Source organism: Puma concolor, chromosome D2, assembly GCF_028749965.1.
Source record: "Puma concolor isolate L17-30 chromosome D2, mPumCon1.1.hap2, whole genome shotgun sequence".
Taxonomy (NCBI): domain Eukaryota; kingdom Metazoa; phylum Chordata; class Mammalia; order Carnivora; family Felidae; genus Puma; species Puma concolor.
Genome location: NC_141677.1, coordinates 11,946,931 through 11,972,498, shown reverse-complemented (window position 1 = coordinate 11,972,498; position 25,568 = coordinate 11,946,931). Strand labels below are relative to the sequence as shown.

The 25,568-nt window shown below is 45.5% G+C and overlaps 1 protein-coding gene across 4 annotated transcripts in view; it reads left to right on the top strand.

Moving 5' to 3' along the window:
- MTR (5-methyltetrahydrofolate-homocysteine methyltransferase) overlaps positions 1–25,568 on the top strand; it is a 133,423-nt gene that overhangs the window by 49,142 nt on the left and 58,713 nt on the right. For all 4 annotated transcript variants that reach the window (XM_086679591.1, XM_086679588.1, XM_086679589.1 and 1 more), the window contains 7 exons: positions 6,924–7,103; positions 9,709–9,825; positions 10,037–10,177; positions 15,939–16,028; positions 17,083–17,235; positions 19,226–19,333; positions 20,405–20,505. In XM_086679591.1, the coding sequence (XP_086535717.1) occupies positions 6,924–7,103; positions 9,709–9,825; positions 10,037–10,177; positions 15,939–16,028; positions 17,083–17,235; positions 19,226–19,333; positions 20,405–20,505 (890 nt within the window). The remainder of the gene's footprint in view (positions 1–6,923; positions 7,104–9,708; positions 9,826–10,036; positions 10,178–15,938; positions 16,029–17,082; positions 17,236–19,225; positions 19,334–20,404; positions 20,506–25,568) is intronic.

Here is a 25,568-nt window from a genome sequence, read left to right as displayed (position 1 = left end):
CAATTCCGTACATCACCCTGTGCGCCTTGCCTCGAGTGCCCTCCTTAATCCCCATCACCTGTTTCACCCATCTCCCCACCCACCTCCCTTCTGGTAACTGTCGGCGTGTTCCCTATAGTTAACAAGAGTCTGTTTCTTGCTTAGCCTGTCCCTCTCTTTTCCTTCCTTGGCTCATTTGTTTTGTTTCTTAAATCTGGCTTCAGGAATTTTGAGGCCTTAGAGGTGATGTGTATACTGTGATTGGAAACCAGCAGTGTGTATCTCGGTCTTCGTAGCACCCACCTGGGGTAGCTGTCCTCCCATGTTAGAGTGAGTCAAGGTCAGATGGTTAGGATGTGCTGGAGCCAAGTTCGGATCCCTGATCTGCCAGTTTGAATACTGATGCGTGTTTCCAAGTCCTGTGTAACTTACCCCATGCCTTGTCCGTTCGCATTGCACAGTGTTCGGTCTGGTCTGAGAACGAGCTTTCCCAATGTAGATTTGAATGTGACTAGAAGTAAAAAGCAAGTGTAGGGAAAGAATCGTTTTAACCTAGTTACGAAAGAATGCAGATTAGAGCAATATTAAGGTAATGTTTTATCTGTACTAAATCGGTAAAAGTAAACTTAAAAATGATCAAAGCCCGTGCTGGTGCAGCAGTAGAAACAGAAAGCCTTATTCATCCTAGAGCATACATAGTATCAGGCTGGGACGGTCCTTTTGAAAGATGCCGTAATGCCTGCCAAGACATAAAAACGTTCATACCCTTTGAGCTAATGATCTCATTTCTGGGAAATTATCCCAATAAAAGAATTCGGCAGCATTAAGAACACTATATACGCAAAGATTTTTCACCAGCTTTATTGAAGAAAAAGACACCTAAATGCCCAACTGGAGAGAAATTTTTAGCTTAGATTACATCATTCTGTTGGGATATTATTCAGAGTATTCGAATATTAATTACGAAGATTATGGCAGGGTGACAGTGCTTATAAAATGTAAATAAAAACATAAAACCAAAAATTATTTAGACACTGTATACATGACAGCGTAAAAACTACATTTAATAAAGATCAGAAGAAAATGCTGTAAAGGAAAATAATTGTTACTATAAGGCAGTAGAACTAAAGATTCCTTTTAAATACTACTTTCCCTATTTAAAAATAATTTTTCTGTATGATTATAGACATACATGTTTACTGAAGAATTATAAGAAATTACAAAGAACAACACAAAAAAATTCACGTATTTGCAAAGCTCAGAAGCCAACAATACAGATATTTTGGTTATTCTAAAGGCACGTTTCTGTTAGTGAATTCTCCTCACACTCTTGGGTGTAGAAACAGTTAAGAACCAAGATTTGCTTTGCTTGGATGACATGGTTGCTTCTAAGGAGAAAGCCGTTCTCTTAAATATTTGTTTTTGAGAGAGAGAGAGAGAGAGAGAGAGAGAGAGAGAGAGAGAGGCAGAGGCAGAGAGAGGGGGAGACAGAATCCCAAGCAGGCTCTGCACCATCAGCGCAGAGCCCAACGCAGGGCTCGAACCCCCGTGAGATCATGACCTGAGCTGAAATCAAGAGTTGACGCTTAACCAACTGAGCCACCCAGACGCCCCGAAAGCCTCTCTCTTAAATGGAAAAACCGTTGGAACTGAACAGAGGGGGGAACTCACACCTGCTTTTGTTGCAGTATCTGGCTGCCGTCTTCGGTTTATGTTTGTGTTTCATGTTGCACTGAAAACTGCGAGGTCAAGGTCGGATGTGGCTGAGGGGGCTCTGGCCCTGAGACTTCTGGAGTAAAAGGCAAATAAGGAAGCGTTTCTTTGTCTTTTGCTGATGTTCATAGTTTTGATTGCCTGTTATTTTAACTCCTTTATCCTTGAAATTTCTATGGGAAAATAATGTTATTACTACTACTAGATTTAATTTTCCTTTTCTAATTGAAATGATTATTTTGATAGAATAATTTTTGATAATGTGAGGTTTCTTAGAAATATAATTATCACCTAAAAGGATGGGCTTATATCATTTTTGTTTGCATGTTTGCAAACTAATTTAAAAGGATCAGTATTGGGGCGCCTGGGTGGCTCAGTCGGTTAAGCGTCTGACTTCAGCTCAGGTCACGATCTTGCGGTCCATGAGTTCGAGCCCCGCGTCGGGCTCTGGGCTGATGGCTCAGAGCCTGGAGCCTGCTTCCCATTCTGTGTCTCCCTCTCTTTCTGCCCCTCTCCCGTTCATGCTCTGTCTCTCTCTGTCTCAAAAATAAATAAACGTTAAAAAAAAAAATTAAAAAAAAAAAAGGATCAGTATCCTATAAATGCATCCGTTATATTCACATTTTCTTCTGTTAAATGATTTGAAAATAATTTTCCAACTTATGGAGAAATAAAGCCCCATTGGGATATTGATTAAAATTTAACCGTAACCTAGAGTATGATGATATCTTAGCAATATTCCTAGTTGTCATTTAGGAGCATAGGATGTCTTTCCAGTTATTATTAATGAGGTTTTATAGTTTTTCTTAAATAGAGAATTTCGGGAACCTTCCTAGGTGTTTTGTGTCACTTTGTTGTTGTGATTGGCTTATTTTTTCCTTTCGTAAATATTTCTCCTTTGGTAATGATCTTTTAGATTTTTATTTCATGACAGCTTCTCTGTTGAATTTAGATAAATTGATACCGTTTTTCAGTTGAATGTCTTGTATTTTCCAGGAAGCTATGCACCATGGTATCGTAAATGGTTCTAGGAAAGGGAAGTAATAGTGAGTTCTCAGTTTTCCCTTTATTTTTACCTTGCTGAAGGTAGTTGACCCACGCCTAGGAGGTCATTCTCAACGTTTTCTCCTCTGATCCTCTCCGAGCTTTGTTAACATCCTACAAGTATTTCTGCATTTCAGAGGCCTCCTATTCAGTGGCTATGGAGAGGTCACCACTGCCCAGTTAAGCTTACGTGATTGGATATTTCTGTTCTTGGGCCTTTCCTTCTCAGGTGTACTATAGGTCTGAAGTCCTTGCAAAGACTTTTCCAGATTGCTTTTGGAGGCGGGAGTTATGTGAGGAACAGAAGGCCTCCACGCTTCTCTTGGTCCCCAGGCCTCCACGGAGCCTGGGACGCTCGTTACCTCACAGGAGTGACAGCACAGCTGGGGGACCTCCAGCTCAGGCTCTGGCTTCCCAGCGCGCCTGGCTTTCCTCTTTGTGATGGAGAAGATTTGAATGGGGTCGCTTGGCCCCAGCTAGGAAACGGTGCTGCTTCACCTGGGCCTTAGCATTGGCCTTGCAGAGTACGGTTTTCCCGCATGTGGCTTCTATCTGTAGTTTCTGGAGAAAAGCCACGGGCAGGCGTTGGATCATGATGACGACTACACAAATGAGTCTGGCCTCTGATTTCCTCATCTGCTGTGTCCCCAGTGGTCGCATCTGAGACCCTGTCCTCCCTAGTGTTAGCATACTGTGGAGATTGTCTCTGTGTCTCATTGCCCTGTCTCCTGTCTCGTCCATTTCCCCCTCAAAGTCTGAGTCCCTGGCATCCAGATTTTCTACCTTGAGCATGAGCTGTGCCAGGGGCACCCCTCCCTTCCTTCAGGCGAGGGGTGAACCAGGGACCCTCCAGGTTGGCCTTGCGTTTCCAGCGACCCCAGTGCACTCCTCCACCGTGGGCAGGGTCTCCCCGTCTTCACCCCTGGCCTTCACTTCTGCCCTCGTGATGCTGGGTTTCCTAACACCTGCCCGTGGCTGCCTGTGTCCGTCCGCACATTTGCCACCATGGAGAATCCACTCAGAAGGCTTCTGAACTAAGCCCACGCCCTCTGTGGTTTTGGAAAGCCAGAGTGTTTTTCCTTGTAAACTTCTTTCTTCAGGTTTCTTCCTTCTGACTCATCGGTGCCCCGCTGATGGTGGCACCCATGTCCCTATCACTTCTGGTTTGGATTTTGTGGCAGCGGAATGGGCCTCCTGCTCATTCTTAACTAAAGCATCTGCCTACTGATGGCTGTCTGGCTTTCTGCAGCCTAAGAGTAAATCAGGTGGATGGCGAGATCATAAATGGCCTTTATTCCTTCCTTCTCGACCCTGAGATTTGTGGACTCATCCCTGAGGTTTTCTCATCGCTTGACCTGGAAAGGTGCCGCTTCACCGATCCAGGACCCCAGCTTGGCTTTACGGGAGAATCGCCAGGGGCTCCTAAAGATATCGTTGCTTAGCTCTCTTCTCAAGGTCCTGATCTAACCGGTCTAGGGGGAGGTCCAGGTATTAGAAAACAGACAAGGAGCCCCACAGATGACAGTGTGCGACCAGCGTGTAGAACCCTTGCGAACAGAGGGAGGCTCCCGTTCCCTTCTTTCCCTGGACCTCTCTTCTGGAACCTGTGAGACCCTCCGGCATGACTGCAGCTTGCTAGTGTGTTTATCTCCTAACCCTGGTTGAGGAACATGACAGAAAAAATCCTGGCGAATCTCACGTGATAATGACCTGCTTCTGGCAAAGGTCTGCACACCGAGCCTCTGTTCATTCTGAGATTCATTTGTTTATTCAATGGCCGGGAGTTGAGTGTCTGTCAATGTGACGGGACTATTCCAGGTGCTACAGGAACGGTTTGACAAGGATGTATCCTTATGGGGCTGAGAGTTGGTGGTTCTGTTCTGGCCCGAATAACGAATTCCTGCCCTGTGAGGACCCTCCTGCCTGTTCCGCGGGCAACGCTGCCTCCTGGCACACGGCTGGGCTTTCCTGCTCGCCTGCGCATGACACCCTAAGCCCTCCACACTTGGCCACGTGTCATTCGTGGCTCAGAGAAGCGAGCAGGACCTGGATCTCTTGACCTACCAATCAAACTAGGCTGTAAGAGACACTGGCAGTGCTGGTAGCCCCAGGCCCCTCTGCCTCCTCTTTTAAGGAGCTTGGCTGGGCCATGAACCTAGAAGCTAGAACCCTTATTGGGCTCACTGGTGAAGGGTGAACCAAAGTCCAAGACTAAAGCCAGCCCTGGATGGCCTGCTCCTGACTGCTTTCTCCAGGCCTACATCTTGGCCTTAACCTTGTCACTCTAACTGAAGGAGTAAGTTGTTGAAGAAATTCATTTAGGGAAGAAGAGAGTTTGCCACCTTCCCTAAAGCCTGGAGCGGTGGGGCCACAGAGCCCACTCCTGTCTCCCTTTCCCTTGGCCCTTGGTGCTGCTGAGTCATGGGGGCACCGAACCAGCTGAGGTGACATCTAACCCCACCAGCTGCAGGACGCCGGGAAAGATTGGAAACCAAAGGGAACAGTTGAAAGGATACCAAAGTAGGCAAGCTATTGAAAGCCTGGATCTAAGGGTGAGTTCTTTGTGTAATTCCCGACCGTGCCTTTTCTGGGGGGTGGGGCCTCTCTAAGTACGCTCATCTGTGTGCTCACGTGGAGAGCTTGCTCTCTGGAGGTCAGGACACTTAGTGCCCACGTCTAGGCAAGGGCGCCCTCCCTCAAAATAGCTTGTAGACTCAACACGTAGTTCAGTGGTGTTGGCCATTTGTCAGTAACGTTTTGCACACAGAATTGTGTGTGGCTTATTTTTTTGGATTGTCATGATAGCAAGTGTTCAGTTTTTCTTCAGAGCAGATTTGATTTTTTATGCAAGAAATCACTTGGGGCACCTGGGTGGCTCAGTCAGTTGAATGTCTGACTCTTGTTTTGGCTCAGGTCACGATCTCACTGTTGGTGAGTTTGAGCCCTGCCTTGGGCTGTGTGCTGAAAGTGTGGAGTCTGCTCGGGATTCTCTCTCTTCCTCCCTCCCTCCCTCCCTCCCTGCCTCCCTGCCTCCCTCTCTCCCTCTCTCCCTCTCTCCCTCTCTCTCTCTCTGCTCCTCCCCCATTCACACTGTCTCTCAAAAATAAATATTTAAAAAAATATTTAAAATAACTCAGAATGTAATTTGTTGAATAAGCCCTGTGTGGAGGCTGTAAATTTGGTCTGAAGATAGTCTCCATCACAAAGTTCAGAAGGGCTTTGAGTAAAAGCAGTGTTGATTCAGTAAACGGTATCGAGCACATACTTGGGCAGGCACAGCTCTAGGCACAGGGGATACAGCAGGACTAGTGTTCTGGCTCAACAAGTTAATAAATAATAAAACATAAGAATAATAAGTTGCCAAATAAATACAATTTCTCGAAAGAGGTGCCACGAGGGGGATGGGATGGGGGAAACAGGCAGGGTTGCGGAGGGGACGGTAAGGAAGGCCAAACTGGAAAGAGCTGTCTGGGCTGAGACGTGTGTGATGCGAAGCACAGAGCCATGTCCCTGTGTGTCCCCGGCAGTGGCAGCAGTGCATTTTGCTCTAACGTAGAAGCTTGGCAGGTGTCCAGACCATCAGAGGAGCAGGGGGAAGAGTAGAGTAGATGAGAGCAAACGTTAGGAAATAAACCCGGAGATGTGAGCCCTGGATGTAAGGCTTGAGGGGCAGCAGCTGGGAGTTTTGAGTCTTGCTGGAATCTGTTCCTTGCTTTCTAGTGTCACTGTTCTGAAGAGTAATATGGATTCTATTTACATTTATGATTTAAGGCACACATTAATTAGCCAGTGCATGGGGGGTGGGGAAGAAGGTGGGGATTCTTGGATCTTTGTGGAGTACTGGAGCAGGAAAATGCCAGAAACCTTCAGAAGTGTTGCCTGGGTGATGAGTTCAGGTGCTGCAGGCAGATCTCGACAGGAGGGACGCTGACTCGTTAATTTGTTCCTCAGTAGCGTTTGAGTTTTTACCGTGTGTGTATTGTTTAAGAAGCTTATTTATTCATATACCACATGCGTGTGTGTGAGATTTTATTTTCACGGACTCAGTGTAGCTGTTGTGCTGGCGACAGTCTGTAAGACCCAAGCATTGGTACCCAAGTGCCTTCGACAAGTGAAATGTGCTTCTGTTTTCATAGATAACACTTCATTTTTCTACCTCAAATTACGTCTTTTCCTCCCTTCCCCAGGCGACAGAAACGGACGCCAAAATCAGAGTGTGCATCCGGGCCTACCATCTACTTGTGAAAAAACTGGGCTTTAATCCAAATGACATCATCTTTGACCCTAATATCCTCACGATTGGTACTGGGATGGAAGAACATAACCTGTATGCTGTTAATTTTATCCATGCCACAAAAATCATTAAAGTAAGTATGGGTGTTTTCTCTTTCCTCCCCAAGACATCACTCACATTTATCCCACGGCTCCAGTGAGTAGTTTGAGCTACATGATTATTGGCTGGGAATGTCGACATTTTACTCTTAGGTAGTAAATTGTTTTTCGGAAATTTAGGGGCCTTTTTTATTTTTCACGTATGTGTTTTACACTATGGAGTATAACATACCTACTGGAGAAAATATATAAAAGGTACAGAGTGTAATGAATAAATATGAATCACGTAGTGGTTTTTACATAGGTCATGAAATAGAACGTGCCTAGTGCTCCCATGACTCTCCCTTTCAGATTACGCTCTCATTCTGAATTCTATGATGTAACCATCATCCTGAATTTTATGATACCACTTTGTTGCTTTTCTTTAGAATTTTATCGCTTATGTACAGTCTGTATTTGCAAATTCACCCACTTGGTAAAATTTATTCGTGACCCCAGAATCAGTACTCATGGTACTTTTGCGGTCGTTCATGGACATGCCCGTGTGCAGAGAGGTGAAAAATTCAAGCGGCCCCACCTACACGTTCCCAGATGAGGTCAACAAGGACCTACTCTCCTGCTTTTCTCAGCTGTCATCCTGCAAACAAGCGTCCATTTCGTGGTCTATTTAAGTGCTATGTTTTTCACATTTTTGAGCATTTTCTTGGTAGCTTCTTTCCCTGTTTTAATGGCCCCCAAGTATAGTGCTGCAGTGGCATCTAATGTGCCTGAGTGTGGGAAAGCTGGACATGCCTTGCAGAGAAAATACTTGCATTAGGTAAGCTTTGTTTAGATGGGGCTTGTAGTGCTGTTGGCTGTGAGCTCAGTGTTAGTGAATCAATACTATACGTTAAACAAGATGTCTTTACACAAACACACGTAAGACAAGTTTATATATTGATGAGTAGATGAAAATTGTGTGACCAGAGGTTCACGGGAACAGAACTCTACTTTTCCCTCGGAGCAGTGATTCCGATATTCCTGGATTCATTGTTCACGGTGACTTTATGGAACAGAACTACCACAAATAATCAACTGTGTACCCAGTGCTTTGCCTAGTTTTGAGCTTAATATAAGAATCTTGGGGTCCCTGGGTGGCTCAGTTGGTTAAGTGTCCGACTCTTGATTTCGGCTCAGCTGACAATCTCATAGTTTGTGAGATTGAGCAAGGAGCCTGCTTAGGATTCTCTCCTTCTCTCTCTCTCTCTCTCTCTGTCTATCCCTAGCTTGCACACATGCTCTGTCTTTTTTTTTTTTTTTTTTTTTCAACGTTTATTTATTTTTGGGACAGAGAGAGACAGAGCATGAACGGGGGAGGGGCAGAGAGAGAGGGAGACACAGAATCGGAAACAGGCTCCAGGCTCTGAGCCATCAGCCCAGAGCCCGACGCGGGGCTCGAACTCACGGACCGCGAGATCGTGACCTGGCTGAAGTCGGACGCTTAACCGACTGCGCCACCCAGGCGCCCCACATGCTCTCTCTTAAAAAATAAACTTTAGGGGAGCCTGGGTGGCTCAGTCAGTTAAGTGTCCGACTTTGGCTCAGGTCACGATCTATCTCACAGTTCATTGAGTTCAAGCCCCACATTGGGCTATGTGCTGACAGCACAGATCCTGGAGCCTGCTTCGAGTTCTGTGTCTCTTCCTCTGTCTCTGCCCCTGCCCCATCCCTTCTCACATTCTGTCTCTCCCCCCCCCAAAAAATAAATAAACATTAAAAAAAAACCTTTAAATAGAATCTTAAGATTTGTATGTCTCTTTTCCTTACCCAGACTTACTTAAAAGATTCATCTATGTTGTCATTATACTTTGTTCATTTTTATTGATGTATAATATTTTATTGTGTAACTGTTCCACAATCAACTGTTCTGCTGTTGATAGACATTTGGTTTGTTTCCAGTTTTTGGACCATACAAGCAGTGCTGCTGTGAACATTCTTGTACGTGTAATTTGGGTGCACGTGCATGAGTTTCTTTATAGCATACACCCAGAAGTGGGGTGCTTGGGTCACAGCAGTAGATAAGGTGAGCTGTCTCCCTGAGTGCTTGAGCTGGTGTGTACTTTGACCAACGTAAGGAGGGGTTCCTATTGTTCCACATGCATGCTCATGCTTGATATTGTCATCACGTGTGCTGGAAGCCTCAGTTTCACGTTGTGGTATAATCAGCCAAGTTTATGGTGAACTAGGGAGTTGGTTGATTTAGGCTACAGAAGCCTTCGAGTGAATGACCGACTACTCTGTCTCTCTCTGTGTTTTCCATCTCTGATTCTTTCTTTTCTCTGTGATTTATTCGGCAAGTATTTTATGGCACACTCACCATGTACTGTGGCCCCGTCCGGCTCCCTGTAGAGATGAAGTGGATACAGCAGAATCTTTTATCTTCCCATAGGGGATTAGAGCGTAGGAGGAAAGACGGTCTATGAAAGAGCTCCTGCGACGTCATGGTAGGGCAAGTTGAGTCTACGTCTGGCTCCAAGAAGCCCTGAATTACTTCGAACTTCACGTTTTTTACTTTCCGCTCTTGTATATGTAGCTTGAGGAATGTGATTGCTACTTTTGGCAAAATAGGGTAATCTTTTCACCTTTTAAATTTTTTGCTAGGAAACATTACCTGGAGCCAGAGTAAGTGGAGGTCTCTCCAACTTGTCCTTCTCCTTCCGCGGAATGGAAGCCATTCGAGAAGCAATGCATGGGGTTTTCCTTTACCATGCCATCAAGGTACAGTACAACACCTGTTTGCACTTGGAGCCAGTTTTTAATCGGGATAGGGGTTTGCAGATGTGCTGCAGCTTCTGTGGCTAACGTTTTATCTGTGCTTTATACGTCATCTGTGGCTGCTTTCACGGTACAGTAGCAGAGCTGAGTAGTTGTGACGGACACCGAATTTCCTTGGAAATTCTCATTTTTTTTTTCTTTGTATTGCCCTTAGTTTGGTATGGACATGGGGATAGTGAATGCCGGAAGCCTCCCTGTCTATGATGATATACATAAGGAGCTCCTCCAGCTCTGTGAAGATCTCATCTGGAATAAAGACCCCGAGGCCACTGAGAAGCTCTTACGCTATGCGCAGGTAGAGACAAAAGTGTTCTGACAGATGGCTTTTCCTGTCTGAACTCGTCACTCAGGTTCATTAGACCATCGTAGACTAGAAGCAAGTGTCTAATCCAGTCTTTGGATCACTTAATTTCTACAGAGAGTTCCAGAGAAGGTGTCTTAGTTAAGGGTAAGGAAGCAGAAGCAGGCCATACCCAGCCTGCTTCAGTGTTCTGAATTTAGGCTTCTGTACATTTATTTTAAAACGTACAATTAGGGGCACATGGGTGGCTCAGTCAGTTGAGTGCCCGGCTCTTTCTGCTCAGGTCATGATCCCAGGGTCGTGGGATCGAGCCCTACATCAGGCTCTGCACTGAGCTTGGATTGTGCTTGAGCTTCTCTCTCTCTCTCTCTCTCTCTCTCTCTCTCTTTCTCTCTTTCTTTTTCACTCTCTCTCTTTTTCACTCTCTCTCTGTCCCTCTCCCCTATTTGTGCTCTGTCTCTAAAAAAATTTTTTAATTTTTTTTAAAAATAAAAAAAATGGTGTATTTGTAAAAAAAATAAATAGAAGGTAAAATTAGTTTTTTCTCATACCAAAGTCACACATGTTAATTCTAGAAAATTTACAAAATCCAGATAAACAAAAGAAGAAAATAAAAATCAGAATCCTACCATCCAAAGTTAACCACTGTTGAGATTTTGTTATAACTTTCTAGTCACGTTTCCATTTTATGAGATATTTTTCTTCCTTGTAATTTAAATTAGCTATTTTGGATTTTCCTGTGCGGCTGTGTTATTTCTGGGTTCCCACTGTGACACGTTTATGTCTGTGTGCCTGACCGCAGGGTCTGGTCCACCTGTGGCAGCGTTCTGCATTTGAGGGCTTGTGGTCTGTTCACCTCTGATCTATAGACATGAGAATAATTACAGTGAGTCTGAAAACCGGTTCCTTGTTTCCCCTTATTATGTGTCAGGCAGTCCTGGGTACATTAAGTATGTGTCATGGGTGTGGCTTCCTACAGTTCTAAGAAAGATGAGATCTTTACCTCAAAAAAACTTTCTCATTTATTTCTGAAAGTGAAGGCAAAGGAGGACGTTAATGTCACAAAGCACGTTGTGAAGGTGGTAGAGTGCTCTCGTGGATGTTGTCTCCCTCATTAACCTTTTCTGTGTTAAAATCTGAATTTAACTCTGGCAGAGATGCTCACTTTGAGCTTCCATCGAAGAGTGAGTATTAAAGAGCTCTGGAGGAAGGCTAGGAAGGTTCAGGGTTAACTGCCTCCTTGTCAGCTTACAGGTGACAAGACTTAAGTTTCTGAAATTGCTGTGGGCTCATTGAAGCTCATTCAATGAGCTGTGGGCTCATTGAAGCGGAGTTCAGACTGTGTGCCAGTGAGCACAGGCTCCTCCTTCCCGTTCCTTAAACACATTTCCGATTTCTCTCGTGGGCCAAGGCCAGGATGGATCCGGTCTTGATTACCGCAAATATAATCAAGTTGTGCTTCTCACCTCATTGCATACGAAACAGTCTCTGGATCGCCCCCACCCCCCCTTTCCAGGACTGTTTCTGCTCATCTAGACAGAGTGCTTAGCCCTTTAATAGTCTTCAGACATCAAGAACCTGAGTGTGGAACGCTATTCAATTTTCTTCCGAGCCTGTCTTCCGCTGAGTGGGGAGACCTGTCCGTTAGTAACTCGGGGTTCCGGTGAAGCCAAAAGGGCATCCGAGTTTCTATAACCATGAAGTTATACCAGAGTGTTCTCACCCACACAGTGATGTGCTGTTTCAGTTTTTCCTTCACTGTCCAGATGAGCCAGCTCTCACGGAGGAAAGGTGGGAATCCTTGTGTGTAAGGCTGTTCTCATTTAAGGTTTTGTTGACTTTGTAGGTGATGTCAGTCCTTCTTTTCCATCTGTGTTTTAGAGTTTGCTTACAGATTTTTGTTTCTGTGTATCCTGCTGAGCTGTGAAGAGGTTTTGCCCCTGGGGCGCAGCCAAACTGAGGGAGATCTTAATAGCAATTGCAAGAGCTTAACAATCCATCATATAAGAAATTTCCTCCCTCTTAATGTAGCCACAAGGACTTACTACAAGCCATTGACCCGTCTGTCAAGTAGGCTGTCTACCTTCAAGGTGACTTCTGTTACCATTAAGGGAATTAATAACCAAAACAGGTATACTTTAATAAGTCCCACGAGTTGCCAGCTCTGTAGCGATTTCTCAGGATGTACCAAGTGCAAATGGAGCATAAAAAGCAGTGATATTAAGGGGCAAGTAAAGGTTGAAGATTTTTTTTTTTTGTAAGAAAATGATTATCTCTTCTTGTTATTAAACGATGCAGTCTGCACCCAAGTCCCTGTGTGATACCTTGTTGAACAGGTGGAAAGCGTCTTCTCTCTGATCTCCCTAAGCTCTCTAATCCCACTTTGGGGGAGTTAATTGGTTTGTTGAAAAATAATTCTTTTAATTGGGTGCAGACTGACCTGTGATGAATAAATTATTTTTGGTAATGACATCTGGAGATGGCATGGTACCATGTGATCTTTGAGCAGTTTCCTTACCAAGCAGTACCCTAATGGAGGTCATGACCCCTTTGGGCTGGAAGGATCTCTGTTCTGAACATAGTCGTTCGTGAATGACCTTGGATTGTGAGACTGTTCTTAATACTTTTCTGTGAAAAAAGTTATCTGATCCTTCATCTAGCCTTCATCTTCCTCATTGCCATTGGAGGTCGCCTTCTTCTCTGTCTTCCTCTGGAGCAGTTTACTCCCCTTGATTCCAGAAACGAAGCAGCAATCACCGTGAAGACCCTGTGACACAGAAGCTCCCTTAGAGCGGTAGATATGGATACAAGGAGCAGCCAGATGGACATGACAGTTGATTGGTCGCTTTACTTGGTAGCTTTGTATTTGCTGAGCTTCCACAGTGGGTCTTGTGTGTGTTTCACCTGTGAGGCATTCTGTGTTTCGCTTGTGGTGAACATCCTGTTGAGTAACTAGTTGGAGAGCAAGGTGGACTCCGCGTGCCATGTTGTGCTTCTGAAATAGCCGCCCTCCAGTGTCCCTCTTGCTTGAAGCACTGATTTTCTGCAGCACGTTCATTGGGTGGGGTAGTTTTCATTCGCTGCAGCCGCCAGCGCTTTGGTGAAATCCTCACTGGCCTTCCCTGTGTCCTCATTGGCCGCTGTTGGTAATCACGTTCTGTCTGAACCCCTCCCCACCACGTAAGTGCTGCACACCATGGGGTTTCTGTGGACACACCAGGTCCTTGTTCCAAGAGTGTTTGCAACACTGCCCTGTTTTCACTCCTCCAAGTCCACCCCGCAGGCAGGAATTGTCTGATGGCTCATAGAGCAAATGGGGTGTTCTGTGTGTCAGGTGACATGAATGTGAGCTTTAGCAGGGCTTTTTCTTTTCTCTTTCTGTTTCCTTCTGCAGTGCCACACAGCTCTGGTTTTGTGGGTTTTGCCATCGTCGTGGCTGGACAGTATGACTTCGTATGCCTCTGCCACATTTTCTGGATCTGTCTATCCACCAGCGGACATTTAGTTTGCTTCCGTGTCTCGGCTCCCGTGACTCATGCTGCAAACTATTCTTTTTAAATCGCCATCTTTAGCTTTTCCGATAGGTGAGGAGACCCTTGTGCCATCGTTACTGCAGTGAGCACCCCAGCCCTGCAGTTCTGGGGTTCTCCCAGGTCCTTCCGTCTCTGCTTACACATGGTCTGTCGCTTAATGTCTTTGTGTTTGTCTTCTTCCTTCCTGTTACCAACATTGTAGTAGTCCAGGCCTTTATCCCGGACTGTTAAAACCTCCCCCTTCTGGGCTTCTCTTAAAAATACTGCTTCGTTATTCTGCAGCTTCAGAACTTTGAATTTTGTCCTGCGCCCCCACCCCTTGCCCCCGCCCCACAGTTGCCTGTGAGGTTAAATCCAGGCTCCATCACATGGATTTGTGGTGCTCCGTGACTTGGCCTCTACTGTCCTGTATAAACACTGCTGCAGAAAATCTGGTTTTGTTCAGCATTAAACCACTCAGCCAGTATTTACTGAACTCTTGTTCTGTGCTGTGTACCTCACTGAGCCTGGAGGATCCAAGTAGTAAGAGAGATGTGCTCTGCGGTTGAGTGAGACGCACAGAAAGGCACAGCACAGGTGTAATCCAGCGCGGTGAGTGCGGGACGCCGTGAGAATGCATAGGAGGGACACTGAACCTGAAGGCGTACAGGTGGTCGGGGAAAGCCTCCCAGAGCCGAGGGTCAGGGGAGGCCTGGAAGCTAGAGAGGAGCGAGCCGGCGGGCGAGGATTTGGTGTTGGAGTGCGGTGCTGGTGGTCCCCCAGGGAGGGGCATTTGCATGTAGTGGGTGGGGGTCTGGCCCATAGGTGGGTGCTGAGTGAATGCGTGTCAGGTGAATGACTGTGAAGGCCCAGGGGCAAGGGAGATGATGGGGAGTGTGAGGAGCTGCAGTGTTTGGGTAGCTGGGCTCGCTGGGCTCGCTGGGCTGCTGGGCCGGCGGGGCAGAAGACGCAGCCGATGCGGTCAGGGGGAGAAAGCCAGATTGGCGCGTGGCACGGCCCGGAGCGGAGCCGTGGCCAGAGGTCCTTGGCCTAGAAAGGGAATATATCCCTGGAAGAATAGGACACCTACAGTGAATTTTTTCACGGGGGTGGGGGGGGAGGTGGGGAACGGGGAGGGGTGCTTCGTGATTTGCATTTTAGATAGGCCCCTCTGGTTCCAGTGCAGAAGGTGCACTGGGGTCGGGGCGGCTGTGGGCTGCAGAGACCAGCTCACGGCTCGGACCTTGGAAGCTCGGAAGCACGGCGGGGAGAAATTAAAAAAAAATTTTTTTTAAATTACTATTTCTGAGACAGAGCATGAGTGGGGGAGGGGCAGAGAGACAGGGACACAGATCTCAGGCAGGCTCCAGGCTCCAAGCTGTCAGCACAGAGCCCGACGCGCGGCTTGAACTCACGAACCGTGAGATCACGACCTGAGCCGAAGTCAGTCGCTCAACTGACTGAGCCACCCAGGCACCCGGCGGGGAGAAATTTTGAGGGCTCGGTGAGTGACCGAAAGAGAGGAAGGGATGAATGTTCACAAATGTACTTAGATTTTTGGTTTGGGCAAGTGATGCCACCACTTGAGATGGAGAAACAGATAACGCCATGCAATTCACCCCACGGACCACGGTCATTGCACTTTTTGTCCCTTTGCTGAATCTGTCCGTTTCCTCAAAGTCTCTCTCCCCCCCGGGTTTGTGGTGACGACTCATTCCTCGAAACCCTGGGTCTGGTTTGTAGCACGTAGTTGTCTGGATCATCTACTCATCCAGCCCCTGGCACGTGCTTTCTCTGCTGGCTCCCCTTCCGCCTCCTTACAATGTGGCGGGGTCCTTGAGAGCGTGGGCCGTGTCTTGCACCCCTTGGGTGTGCCCGCGTCCTGGGTGCTGTGCGACTCGGCACATGACGGCCTCTCCACATGTATTTGTGGGTAGTGATGCTCCACGTGGAGGCCTTCGGAGGCCCAGCACATGTGAGAACAGCTTCTCTTTCTGCCTGGCCATACTTCGTTTGAAATTGCTCTCTTAGGAAAGGAGGAACAGAGCCTCATTTTATCCTTCCACCACAAGCTTAAATCCTAAAACACCTCTCCTTGTCTCTGTCCTTCCCTCAAACATTAATTGAGATCTTAATTCATGCTGGACACTCAACTAGGCACCAGTAATATAAAAGTAGAATAAGCCATAGTTTTCTGCTGTGAGGGCTTGTTGTACCCACTCTCTGTCCTAATTTCAACTCAGACTCATGGCAAAGGAGGGAAGAAAGTCGTCCAGACTGACGAGTGGAGGAATGGCCCCATTGAAGAACGCCTCGAGTATGCCCTTGTGAAGGTGAGCTGTGGGAGCACGGGGTGGGTGAGAACAGGCTGGCTGGTGGAGCCTTGCGGTGGTTGCTGGAGGGGAGATTCCCTAGACCACTCCTGAGCAGTTTGGACACTGTCCCCCCCCACGGAGCACAGTTGGCGGTGTCTAGAGGTAGCTTTGGTCATCACAGTAGGGGGTGGGAGGTGTTCCTGGCATCCAGTGGCCGGGGTTACGGAAACCTCCTCTAGTGCACAGGACGGGCCTGCGTGACAGAGAATTATTCAGCCCAGAACGTCCGTACTGCCAAGGTCGGGAAACGCTGTTCTAGACCAAGTTGCGGTCATTTGATCCACGAGCAAGTCCTGGATCTTCTGCTGATAATTTGGACTTCAGACAACATAAGTTCTTGGCTTCGGTGTCCTCATTTGTGGTTCGGAGAACTTCCGAGTTCTCTTTTTGGCTCTCGAATTTAACTTTCAACCTCTTGACACTTTTTTGAGATGCACATATTTCAGGTTGTGGAATCACTGAGCCACATTCAAGGGACCTTGAACTGGGGACACCGAGGATTAGGGCTTGATCAGTGAAGGCTGGGTGAGTCAGCGGAGGCTTTGTGGGTTTGGACTTCACCTAAGGGTCCTGCCCACTGTCATTCCTCCCCAGCCCCAGAACTTTACCTTGACAACACACACTGCTTCCACAGGAGGTCGTTAGTAAGGCATACTCTGCTAAACGTTCAGGTAGGACGCAGTGTATTTTATGATGAATTTGGACTTTACTCACAGTATTCCTTCTTTCACTTCTGCATACTTTTAGGGAGTGCTTACCCTGTATCAGTAAAGCCAGCTGAGCACTTTACATAGGTTATTTCATTTAATTCTCAAAACTAACCACATGAGGCAGGTACTGTGTGACAGTTTAGGAAACTGAGGCTTGATAAATTGCTGAGATTAGTGACCCAGGATTTGAACCTGTGTACTCTAATTCCAAAACCTGTACTCGTAAGCATTTCTGTGATTCATTCTTTATTGACTGGCCTTAGGCCAATTTTTAATGTGATTTTTATCCTTTTTTTAAATAGGGTATCGAAAAACATATTATTGAGGATACTGAAGAAGCCAGGTTAAACCAGGAAAAATATCCCCGGCCTCTGAATATAATTGAAGGGCCTCTCATGAACGGCATGAAAGTTGTCGGTGACCTTTTTGGAGCTGGAAAAATGTTTCTGCCTCAGGTTGGCAAAAGATGGGGGTGGTTTTCACAATTGAAAGAAAAAGACTTTGTCTTTTAGTAAATAGTAAGTTCGGGTAGATTTCTCAAGTTTGAAGTTTGACAAGAGCTCGTGGGCACTGAGATGTGGTCAGTCTTTCTGTAAATGTCCCTACGAGTGACATCCGGGAGGTCCGTCTTCAGGGCGATGTGCAGGCTAGAGGTTAGAGGTCATCTGGAAATCCTTTGCTTTGTGAGGAGGAAGTGCCACCACATCTTACTCCCAGCACCTGTCTGCTCTTCCCCAAATTAAAATAAAACCCCCGCTTCATGTAAAGTTAATAACGTCAGCATTTGATTTGACCAGCCAGTATTCATTTTGAAGGATGCGTTTAGAATAGTGATGAACATTAAATTTTATGTTTCGAGAAACCAGAACTCTTATTTTGATTTATAGGGGATACTAACCATATCAGTTAACAAAACGTCTGTGGGGCCATCAGGGTTGGGGCTGCGAGTCATACGGAACAAGGCCCTTTTTGGTTTTTCTAATTACTCTTCCTGTATTTAACTAAATGCCCACTTTCTTTCATAACATTCACCCTTTCTCTAACAGCTTTTTTTGTTGTGTGATTAACATACAATGAGGTGCATGTTTGTGGAGGAGACAGTGTGAAAAGTGTTCACACATATGCACCAGCCAAACTACCACCACACACGAGACGAGGAACGATTTGTGGTCCTGTCTTATCTCTTCCAGCCTGTGACAGTTCCTCAGTCTTTGTTTTTCATGACGTTGACTTACTTTTAACTTTGCATTTTTAAGGTGACATTAGACAGACACACTGCAAACATACCTTGAAAAATGGCTTGTATATCCCTCCCCCAGCTTCTTCCCCAAAGGTAAACATTTTTCCTTGACCTGAGTGCAGTTAACAGCGGTGTAATGCTGTTAAATAAAGACCTTGCTCAGGTTTAACCAGATTTTTTTTTTTTTTAATGTTTGCTTGTTTTTGAGAGAGAGAGAGGAGGCAGAGCATGAGCTGGGGAGGGGCAGACAAAGAGAGGGAGACACAGAATCCAGAGCAGGCTCCAGGCTCCAGGCTCCAGGCTCCGAGCTGTCAGCACAGAGCCCGATGCGGGGCTCCAGCCCACCAACCTCGAGATCGTGACCTGAGCTGAAGTCGGATGCTTAACTGGCTGAACCACCCAGCTGCCCCAGATTTCACCAGTTTTCCCACTACTGTTTTCTTTTTATTCCAGGATCCCACACTGCTCTTATCCTGGTCTCTCTGACAGCTCCTCAGTCTTTCCTTATGACCTTGATTTTTGAAGAGTGCAGCACAGTTTTTATATAGCTGCCACTCAGTTTGGGTTTGTCTGATGTTTGCTCATTTTTGGCAAGCATAAGGGTGATGCTGTGCCCTTCTCAGTGGATCCTATGAGGAGGCCAAGAATGTTGCTGTGTCTCATTACTGGTTATATTAACCTTGATCATTTGGCTAATGGTGTCTGCTGGGTTTCTGCTCTGAGAATTCACTTGGAGACGGTGCATTGTACTCCCACCCGTGAACATTAGCATACGTTGATGGATTCTGTAAAAGGCCCCGTTCTTGCTTCAGCATAAGCCTTAATTATAAGTGAATTGTAGTGCTGGGCAGCAAGACGGGAAGGCTGAGAAGGGGCTCTGGTGAGTGGAAAAGGGCACACAGAACTTGGAGAAGTGATGGGCGGCCTTCTAGGCTGAGAAACAATAGTGTGCAGAGAGGTTCAGAGGACAGGAATCGCAGCACGGGGGTCCTAGCCTTGTTTTCCTTCTGTGCCTCGTTCATTGTCTTTCTCCACGAGGAACTCATTCCTCATCCTGTCTGCTGTCAAAAGTGGACTCCGGTGTGGCTGACCCGAGGCCAAAGCTTGCGTTCTTCATTTATGCTAAATTAAGAGGCTACGAGGGGCCAGTAGCAACCATTCGGGGGGTTTGGTAAAAGATGGTGGACTCTGTGTATTTTTCCTAGGTTATAAAGTCAGCTCGAGTCATGAAGAAGGCCGTTGGCCACCTTATTCCTTTCATGGAAAAAGAAAGAGAAGAAAATAAAACGCATGCTGGCATAGAAGAAGAGGAGGCAAGTCATTTGTCCAGGCTGGTGGGCCCTGGGAGGAATTGGCCTCAGAGACGGTTACTGGGTTGGGGTAGGGACCATGGGGCTTGGCTGTGCCTGTCACTGATTGATAAAATAGAGCGGTGATCTCTTTTAGCAGATATCAGAATACCCTGGGATTTTCCTCTGAATGTGGCTCTCTGAATTTTTAATATGAGTGTAGTTTTCCAAACCGAGCCCGTGATTTCAAAACAAAACCACTCTGTTTATCTGTTGACCGTTCACAAGGCTCCTACTGTGTGCCAGGTGCTGTGCTAGACACCGTAGCTGTAGAGATCGGTCCCTCCCCTTGAGGTAACTGAGTCAGGTTTGGCTTTGGAAAACCTCTTCACTGATTTTTCTCTGTATACTGGTAATGTCCTTGGCACTGCTTCCGGATCCAATTTAAATCTTGTTGGCTGTGCCGCCAGAGTCAGTCATGAAGCTTTGACCTTGTTCAGCTCCCTGAGAAGCTCAGCCAGCTTTGGCCCGTGGGATTCTGAATCCTTAAATTGGTGTGAGCTTGTGAATGGCTCCAACAGACCTCCCACTTGCCTTGTGTGCCTTTTCCTTTTCTTTTTAAAAATTAACTAATTAATTGAGGGAGGGGTTGCTGGCAGGGCTTAGGACAATGGTATTGAAGAAACAAAAGATAATTAAATGCTGTTGAGATGGTGGTTCAGATTCTGATGAGGCTTCTCCCTCTGTTCCCCGCCTCTCCCTTTTCTTCTCACAATAAATATTTCTCAGACAGTGTTTTTGCAGTTTAAGATCTGTCGTTCAGCTATGGGACCGTGTTGGATTCGAACTTAAACTGTTCTTCGAGGTGATGGAACCCATGTTTGAAGTTCCCTGAGCTCCCCTGCTAGGCAGGCTGCCTTGGAACTGCTCGGGGGCACAGCTTTGTACTTGCAGAGCATGTGATGTGGGTTCTGGGTCAGTCTCTGGGGTTGTATTAGAGTGCTTTCTGTGGCAACACTTGTCTGCTTCTAGAGATTTAAGTTGGTCTGTTCTAAGTGACCACAGCAGTGCTCAGCTGCTTGGTTTGCTCCCCAGGACCCCTACCAGGGCACCATCGTGTTGGCCACCGTGAAAGGGGACGTGCACGACATAGGCAAGAACATAGTTGGCGTTGTCCTTGGCTGCAATAATTTCAGGTGAGTCAAGACCCACCTCTCTCATCCCCTTTCTTATTCAAAAATTAAAGCATTTGCAGCAATGATTCTGTATTGGTTGGGAGGGGTAGGGTCCAGCCGTGGATGTTGGAGGTTATTTTTAATTTCTGTTTCCTGACTGTGTTTTTGCACTTCCACAGTGAACACACCTTTTCAAATGAAATAAATGAGTAAGTTTGTCACCTGTTAATCTGGTTGAAAAGGACAAAAGGAACAGTAAAAATTATTCAAGCCAGATCAGAACAACCAAGAGGCTTCTTGAGAATTGACCTTGGGCCAGAGGCTCTAATTACTAGAACACTGGGCTCCTGCCTGCAGCCCGTGGCCTAGAGCGGGTTCTCTTTTTCTCCTCAGTAAACGATGGCAGTCTTAGAGCGGAGATCTTAGAGCTGAGACTTTGGCTAAATGGGGTTTTATAAGAAGGCTTTTTTTTTTTTTTTTTTTAATTTTTTTTTTTTCAACGTTTATTTATTTTTGGGACAGAGAGAGACAGAGCATGAACGGGGGAGGGGCAGAGAGAGAGGGAGACACAGAATCAGAAACAGGCTCCAGGCTCTGAGCCATCAGCCCAGAGCCCGACGCGGGGCTCGAACTCACGGAGCGCGAGATCGTGACCTGGCTGAAGTCGGACGCTCAACCGACTGCGCCACCCAGGCGCCCCTAAGAAGGCTTTGACTGTACAATTCTCTCCTTCCTCTGCTTAGAACAGGACTGTGCATGCCTCTTGGAAATGATGAAGCTAGATTTTGGAATGTACAGAAGTAAAATCTCTTGCTGATGTGTCTCTTTAGAGTGGATAAATATTCAGCACTAAGTTATTTCCATGTGAGAGCTGATGACCTATAGTAAGTGTATGTTTTGCTCAGATTTCAACACATTCTTTATGATCCAAAGCCTAATACAACTAATGCCTTCTCTGGTCCATGTCCAACCACAGTCCCTGTGAGTCATAGACTTCCTTCCAACGTACTCTGTCCTCTCTGAAGAAGAGAGCCAGGCCTGTGGCACAGCCGTGGCCCCTCACGGGTCTCTCCGGCTGTCCCGTGACAGTTACCCTTCCAGCCCCTTCCTCCTTTCAACTTGGTTAACCATCTCTGTATTCGAGGCCAATGTAATGCAACCAAGAAGCCCTCAGGGAGGCTGGAGTCAGGGAACGAGAACGGTGTCAGGATGGCACTTTTGCCCCTTTCTTCACAGACATTTCTGTTTTCTGCCCACTCACTGTCAGAACACTTAGTACTCTCTCCCAGTCTTGCAAATGAGGAATTTTGGGATGTATTTATTCTTTTTTAAAAGGTAAATACATTGGAGGTTGTTGTCATGAGATTTCAACTATGGAGTAAGTATTTGGATAAGGGGTTTCCTTCGTGAAATCTACAAGATATCTCTGCTCTGGTCTCACCTTTTCAAACCTGATGTCGTTGGTTTCTGTTTGCATTCATCATAATTAGTCAGCATTGAATTCAGCTTAAAAATGTTTATAGATCGTCTGCTATAGACCACACATTGCACTAGAGACACCAAAATGATTTAGTTGACTTCTCTCAAGAAACTCAAGAAATTTACTGTTTATGAGGCTAAGTAGCCAGGTACCTACCTATACAGTTGTGATCATAGTCCAGAAACTGTTGAAAAAAAGCAGCTTGTAGGTAAACTTCTTAAAGCAATTCTTGAGATATTATTGTCATGAGTTTATAATTTTTTATTTTCAGAAAATGGATAAGTAGCCAAAAGAATCACACTAGGAATGTTTTTTCCTCCAGTTAAAGACTTTTTTTTTTTTTTTTTTAATTTTTTTTTTTTTTTTTTTCCAACGTTTATTTATTTTTGGGACAGAGAGAGACAGAGCATGAACGGGCGAGGGGCAGAGAGAGAGGGAGACACAGAATCGGAAACAGGCTCCAGGCTCTGAGCCATCAGCCCAGAGCCTGACGCGGGGCTCGAACTCACGGACCGCGAGATCGTGACCTGGCTGAAGTCGGACGCTTAACCGACTGCGCCACCCAGGCGCCCCTCCAGTTAAAGACGTTTTAAGAGGCCGGGGAGAACTGTGGCATTTCTCCAGGGTGCTGCTCCGGCTGAATGTCAGCATCTGTGAAACCTGCTTATTAAACCCGAGGCTTTCCTCCAGCACATCCAGTTCCTCTGTCCTGTGCATTGAAGGGGTGCTTGTCTTTGCTCATAAGTCTAACTGGAGAAACATCTGCTAGTGAAACTGTAATTATTCCTTTTATAAAAACATGAGTGAACGTACAAACCTTTTCTATCATGACAGACGCCCTCTTGGGTCTTGTGTCTCGTGGCCCCCTGATCAGTTTAATTTTATGGTGTTAGCTAGTAGGCAAGTGCCCCCCCCCCCCCCCCCCCCCCGCCATCTACCTTATGTAGTTAAATGTATACTTTTGCTGAGCCTCCAGGTTCTAGGCTGGATCTGGAGTGAACCACGCAGCTAGTGAGTGAGTCTAGCAAACCATCCAGAACCAAATCTTAAGGCAGCTTTCTAGTTCCAGGCTCTTTGTCATTGATGCAGAAAATCTCGTAAGGTGGTAAGGATTTTTTTCTTTTTGAAGGGAAAAGAAGTCAAGAGGACTAAAGATGATAGTTCTGTCCAGACAGAGAACGTTTTTATGGGGATGATGCATTAGATTCTGTGATCTAGTAGAACATGTAAATTTGAGAATTTGAATAGACCTAAGGGATAGATCCACCAAGAGGCCACTAATACCTAACATGTGGTTACCACTTCACAAATGAGCTAATGCTTTCACATCACTGATTTTTCTGTTTTCTGTCTTCTTTTCCTGATGGTTTTCTTTTCCTTTCTTTTCTTTCTTCCTTCCTTCCTTTTTATGATTTTGATCCTGTTCTGCCTGCTTCAATTATTGTCTTTCTCATTTTACAGACAAGGAAACTGAGGCTTAGAGAAGTTCAGGAGTTTCTTCATGGTCACACAGCCAGCAAGTGGCAAGCCATATACTCAGGGCTTCTGATTCCAAAAGGGAGGACTCTGCTCTCTCAGTTTATCTTCCACTATTGATTATGAAGTTAAACAACTTTAACTGTAATGTTTAATGTTAACATTCTAGTTAAATTCCTCTTAAGTAATATAAAGTATTTAAAAATGTTTTCTGATCAGATAGTACCTGAAAATGGATTTTAAATATGCTCCTTAATAATTTTTATATAAAAAGAAAATGTGGGAGCACCTGGGTGGCTCATTCGGTTGAGTGACTCTTGATTTCGGCTCAGGTCATGATCTCACGATTTGTGGGTTCAAGCTCTGCATCAGGCTCTGCTCTGACAGCATGGAGCCTGCTTGGGATTCTGTCTCTCCCTTTCCCTTTGCCCCTCCCTGCTTGTGCTCCCTCTTTCAAAATAAACATTTAAAAAAAATGCACACTGGTAAAGCACAGGTAAACACACACTGTAAACACAGTTAATGCACGTTGTTTGTGTAAGAAAAAGTAGGTATATGTCAGCAGAAAATTTAAAATTAGATATCCTATATTTGGGTGCCTGGATCGCTCAGTCAGTTAAGTGTCCAACTTCGGCTCAGGTCATGATCTCATGGTTCCTGACTTTGAGCCTCACGTTGGGCTCTGTGCTAGCTGTGTTAGCACAGGTCAGAGCCTGGAGCCTGCTTTGGATTCTGTGTGTCCCCCCTCCCCCCACCCCGCCCCTCCCCTGCTTGTGCACTGTCTCACTCCGTCTCTCAAAAATAAATAAATGTTAAAAAAAATTAAACATAAAATAAAATTAGATATCCTATATCTAGTACTTTAAAAACATGGATCTGGTGAAGCAGATAATAATAACAGAGGCTTGTTTATATTTAACCAGTTGTTGCTAATCTGTCTAGTATGAGTAAAAATTAAGCAATATACAGATGGCTATAAATGAAATACTTTCAAACTGAATAATATTAGAGTGTTCAGCTGAGTGAGAAAAATGACTATCTAAGTCAAGGGCAGACTAGTCCAGTCCTGTGCTCCACACATGCTCACTAGATAATTATTCAGAGATTTTCAAGCTGATATGTATGTATAGGGGTGGGGGGTGTTATACAGTTTTCCTGGTTTATTGAGATGTAATTGACCTAAAACATTGTATAAGTTTAAGGTGTACAACGTATTGGTTTGGTACACTTACATACTGCAGTGTGATTACCGCCATAGTGTTGGCCAACAGCACTTTCACTTCATATAGTTACATTTTCTTTTTTTATGGTGACAGCATTTCATCCACATCCTGGCCAACACTTGTTACCACGCGGCTTTCTGATAACAGCCATTCTAACACGTTTGAGGTGATATCATTTTGGGTTTGATTGGCATTTCCCCGATGATGAGTGATGCTGAGCATCTTCTGATCTACGTTGTTGCCCCTTCAGATGTCTTCTTTGGAAAAATAGCTATTTGGTTCCTCTGCCCAACTTGTTATATTTGAAAGGGAGACTTTCCAGAATTTGTCTCATTCATTGTTTTAAAAAAGGAGAAATGGAAACAGATACTGTCAGCACCGCTTAAGCACAGATTGGAGACTTTGGCTGGGGACTGCAGAATGGTTGGGTGCTTCCATCTAGTGGTAGCGTGTGTGAATTGCAGGATCAGAGACAAATGTCATCTTCAGTTCTCTTCAAGAGACAGCAAATGTGAAGCATTTGATGATGGATGCAGGTGCATGGCTTTGATTTTCCCTTTTAATTTTTGTAGAGAGTAAAAGGGACTTCTTATCTATTATAATATCGTATGTATTCTCATCTAGTATCGGATGCCTTTGCTAAAGCATCGAGTGCAGCTTACATTTTTTTTTTCTGAATTAAAAGCCCAAAGTAAATGCTTGTGTTTAAAGCTCTTTTATAAACACTTTAGAAAGAGGATTCCTAAAATCAGCATTTTCCCATAACATTAGTTTTTTATTCTCTGTAGTCTCTCCTGTGGCATAATATAAGAATGTGGATTAGAAGAGGCCTGTGGGCACACGGCTCCAATTGAAGAAACCAGGAGAAACCAGGGGGAATGGAGATGTATGTGGGGGAAACAGGA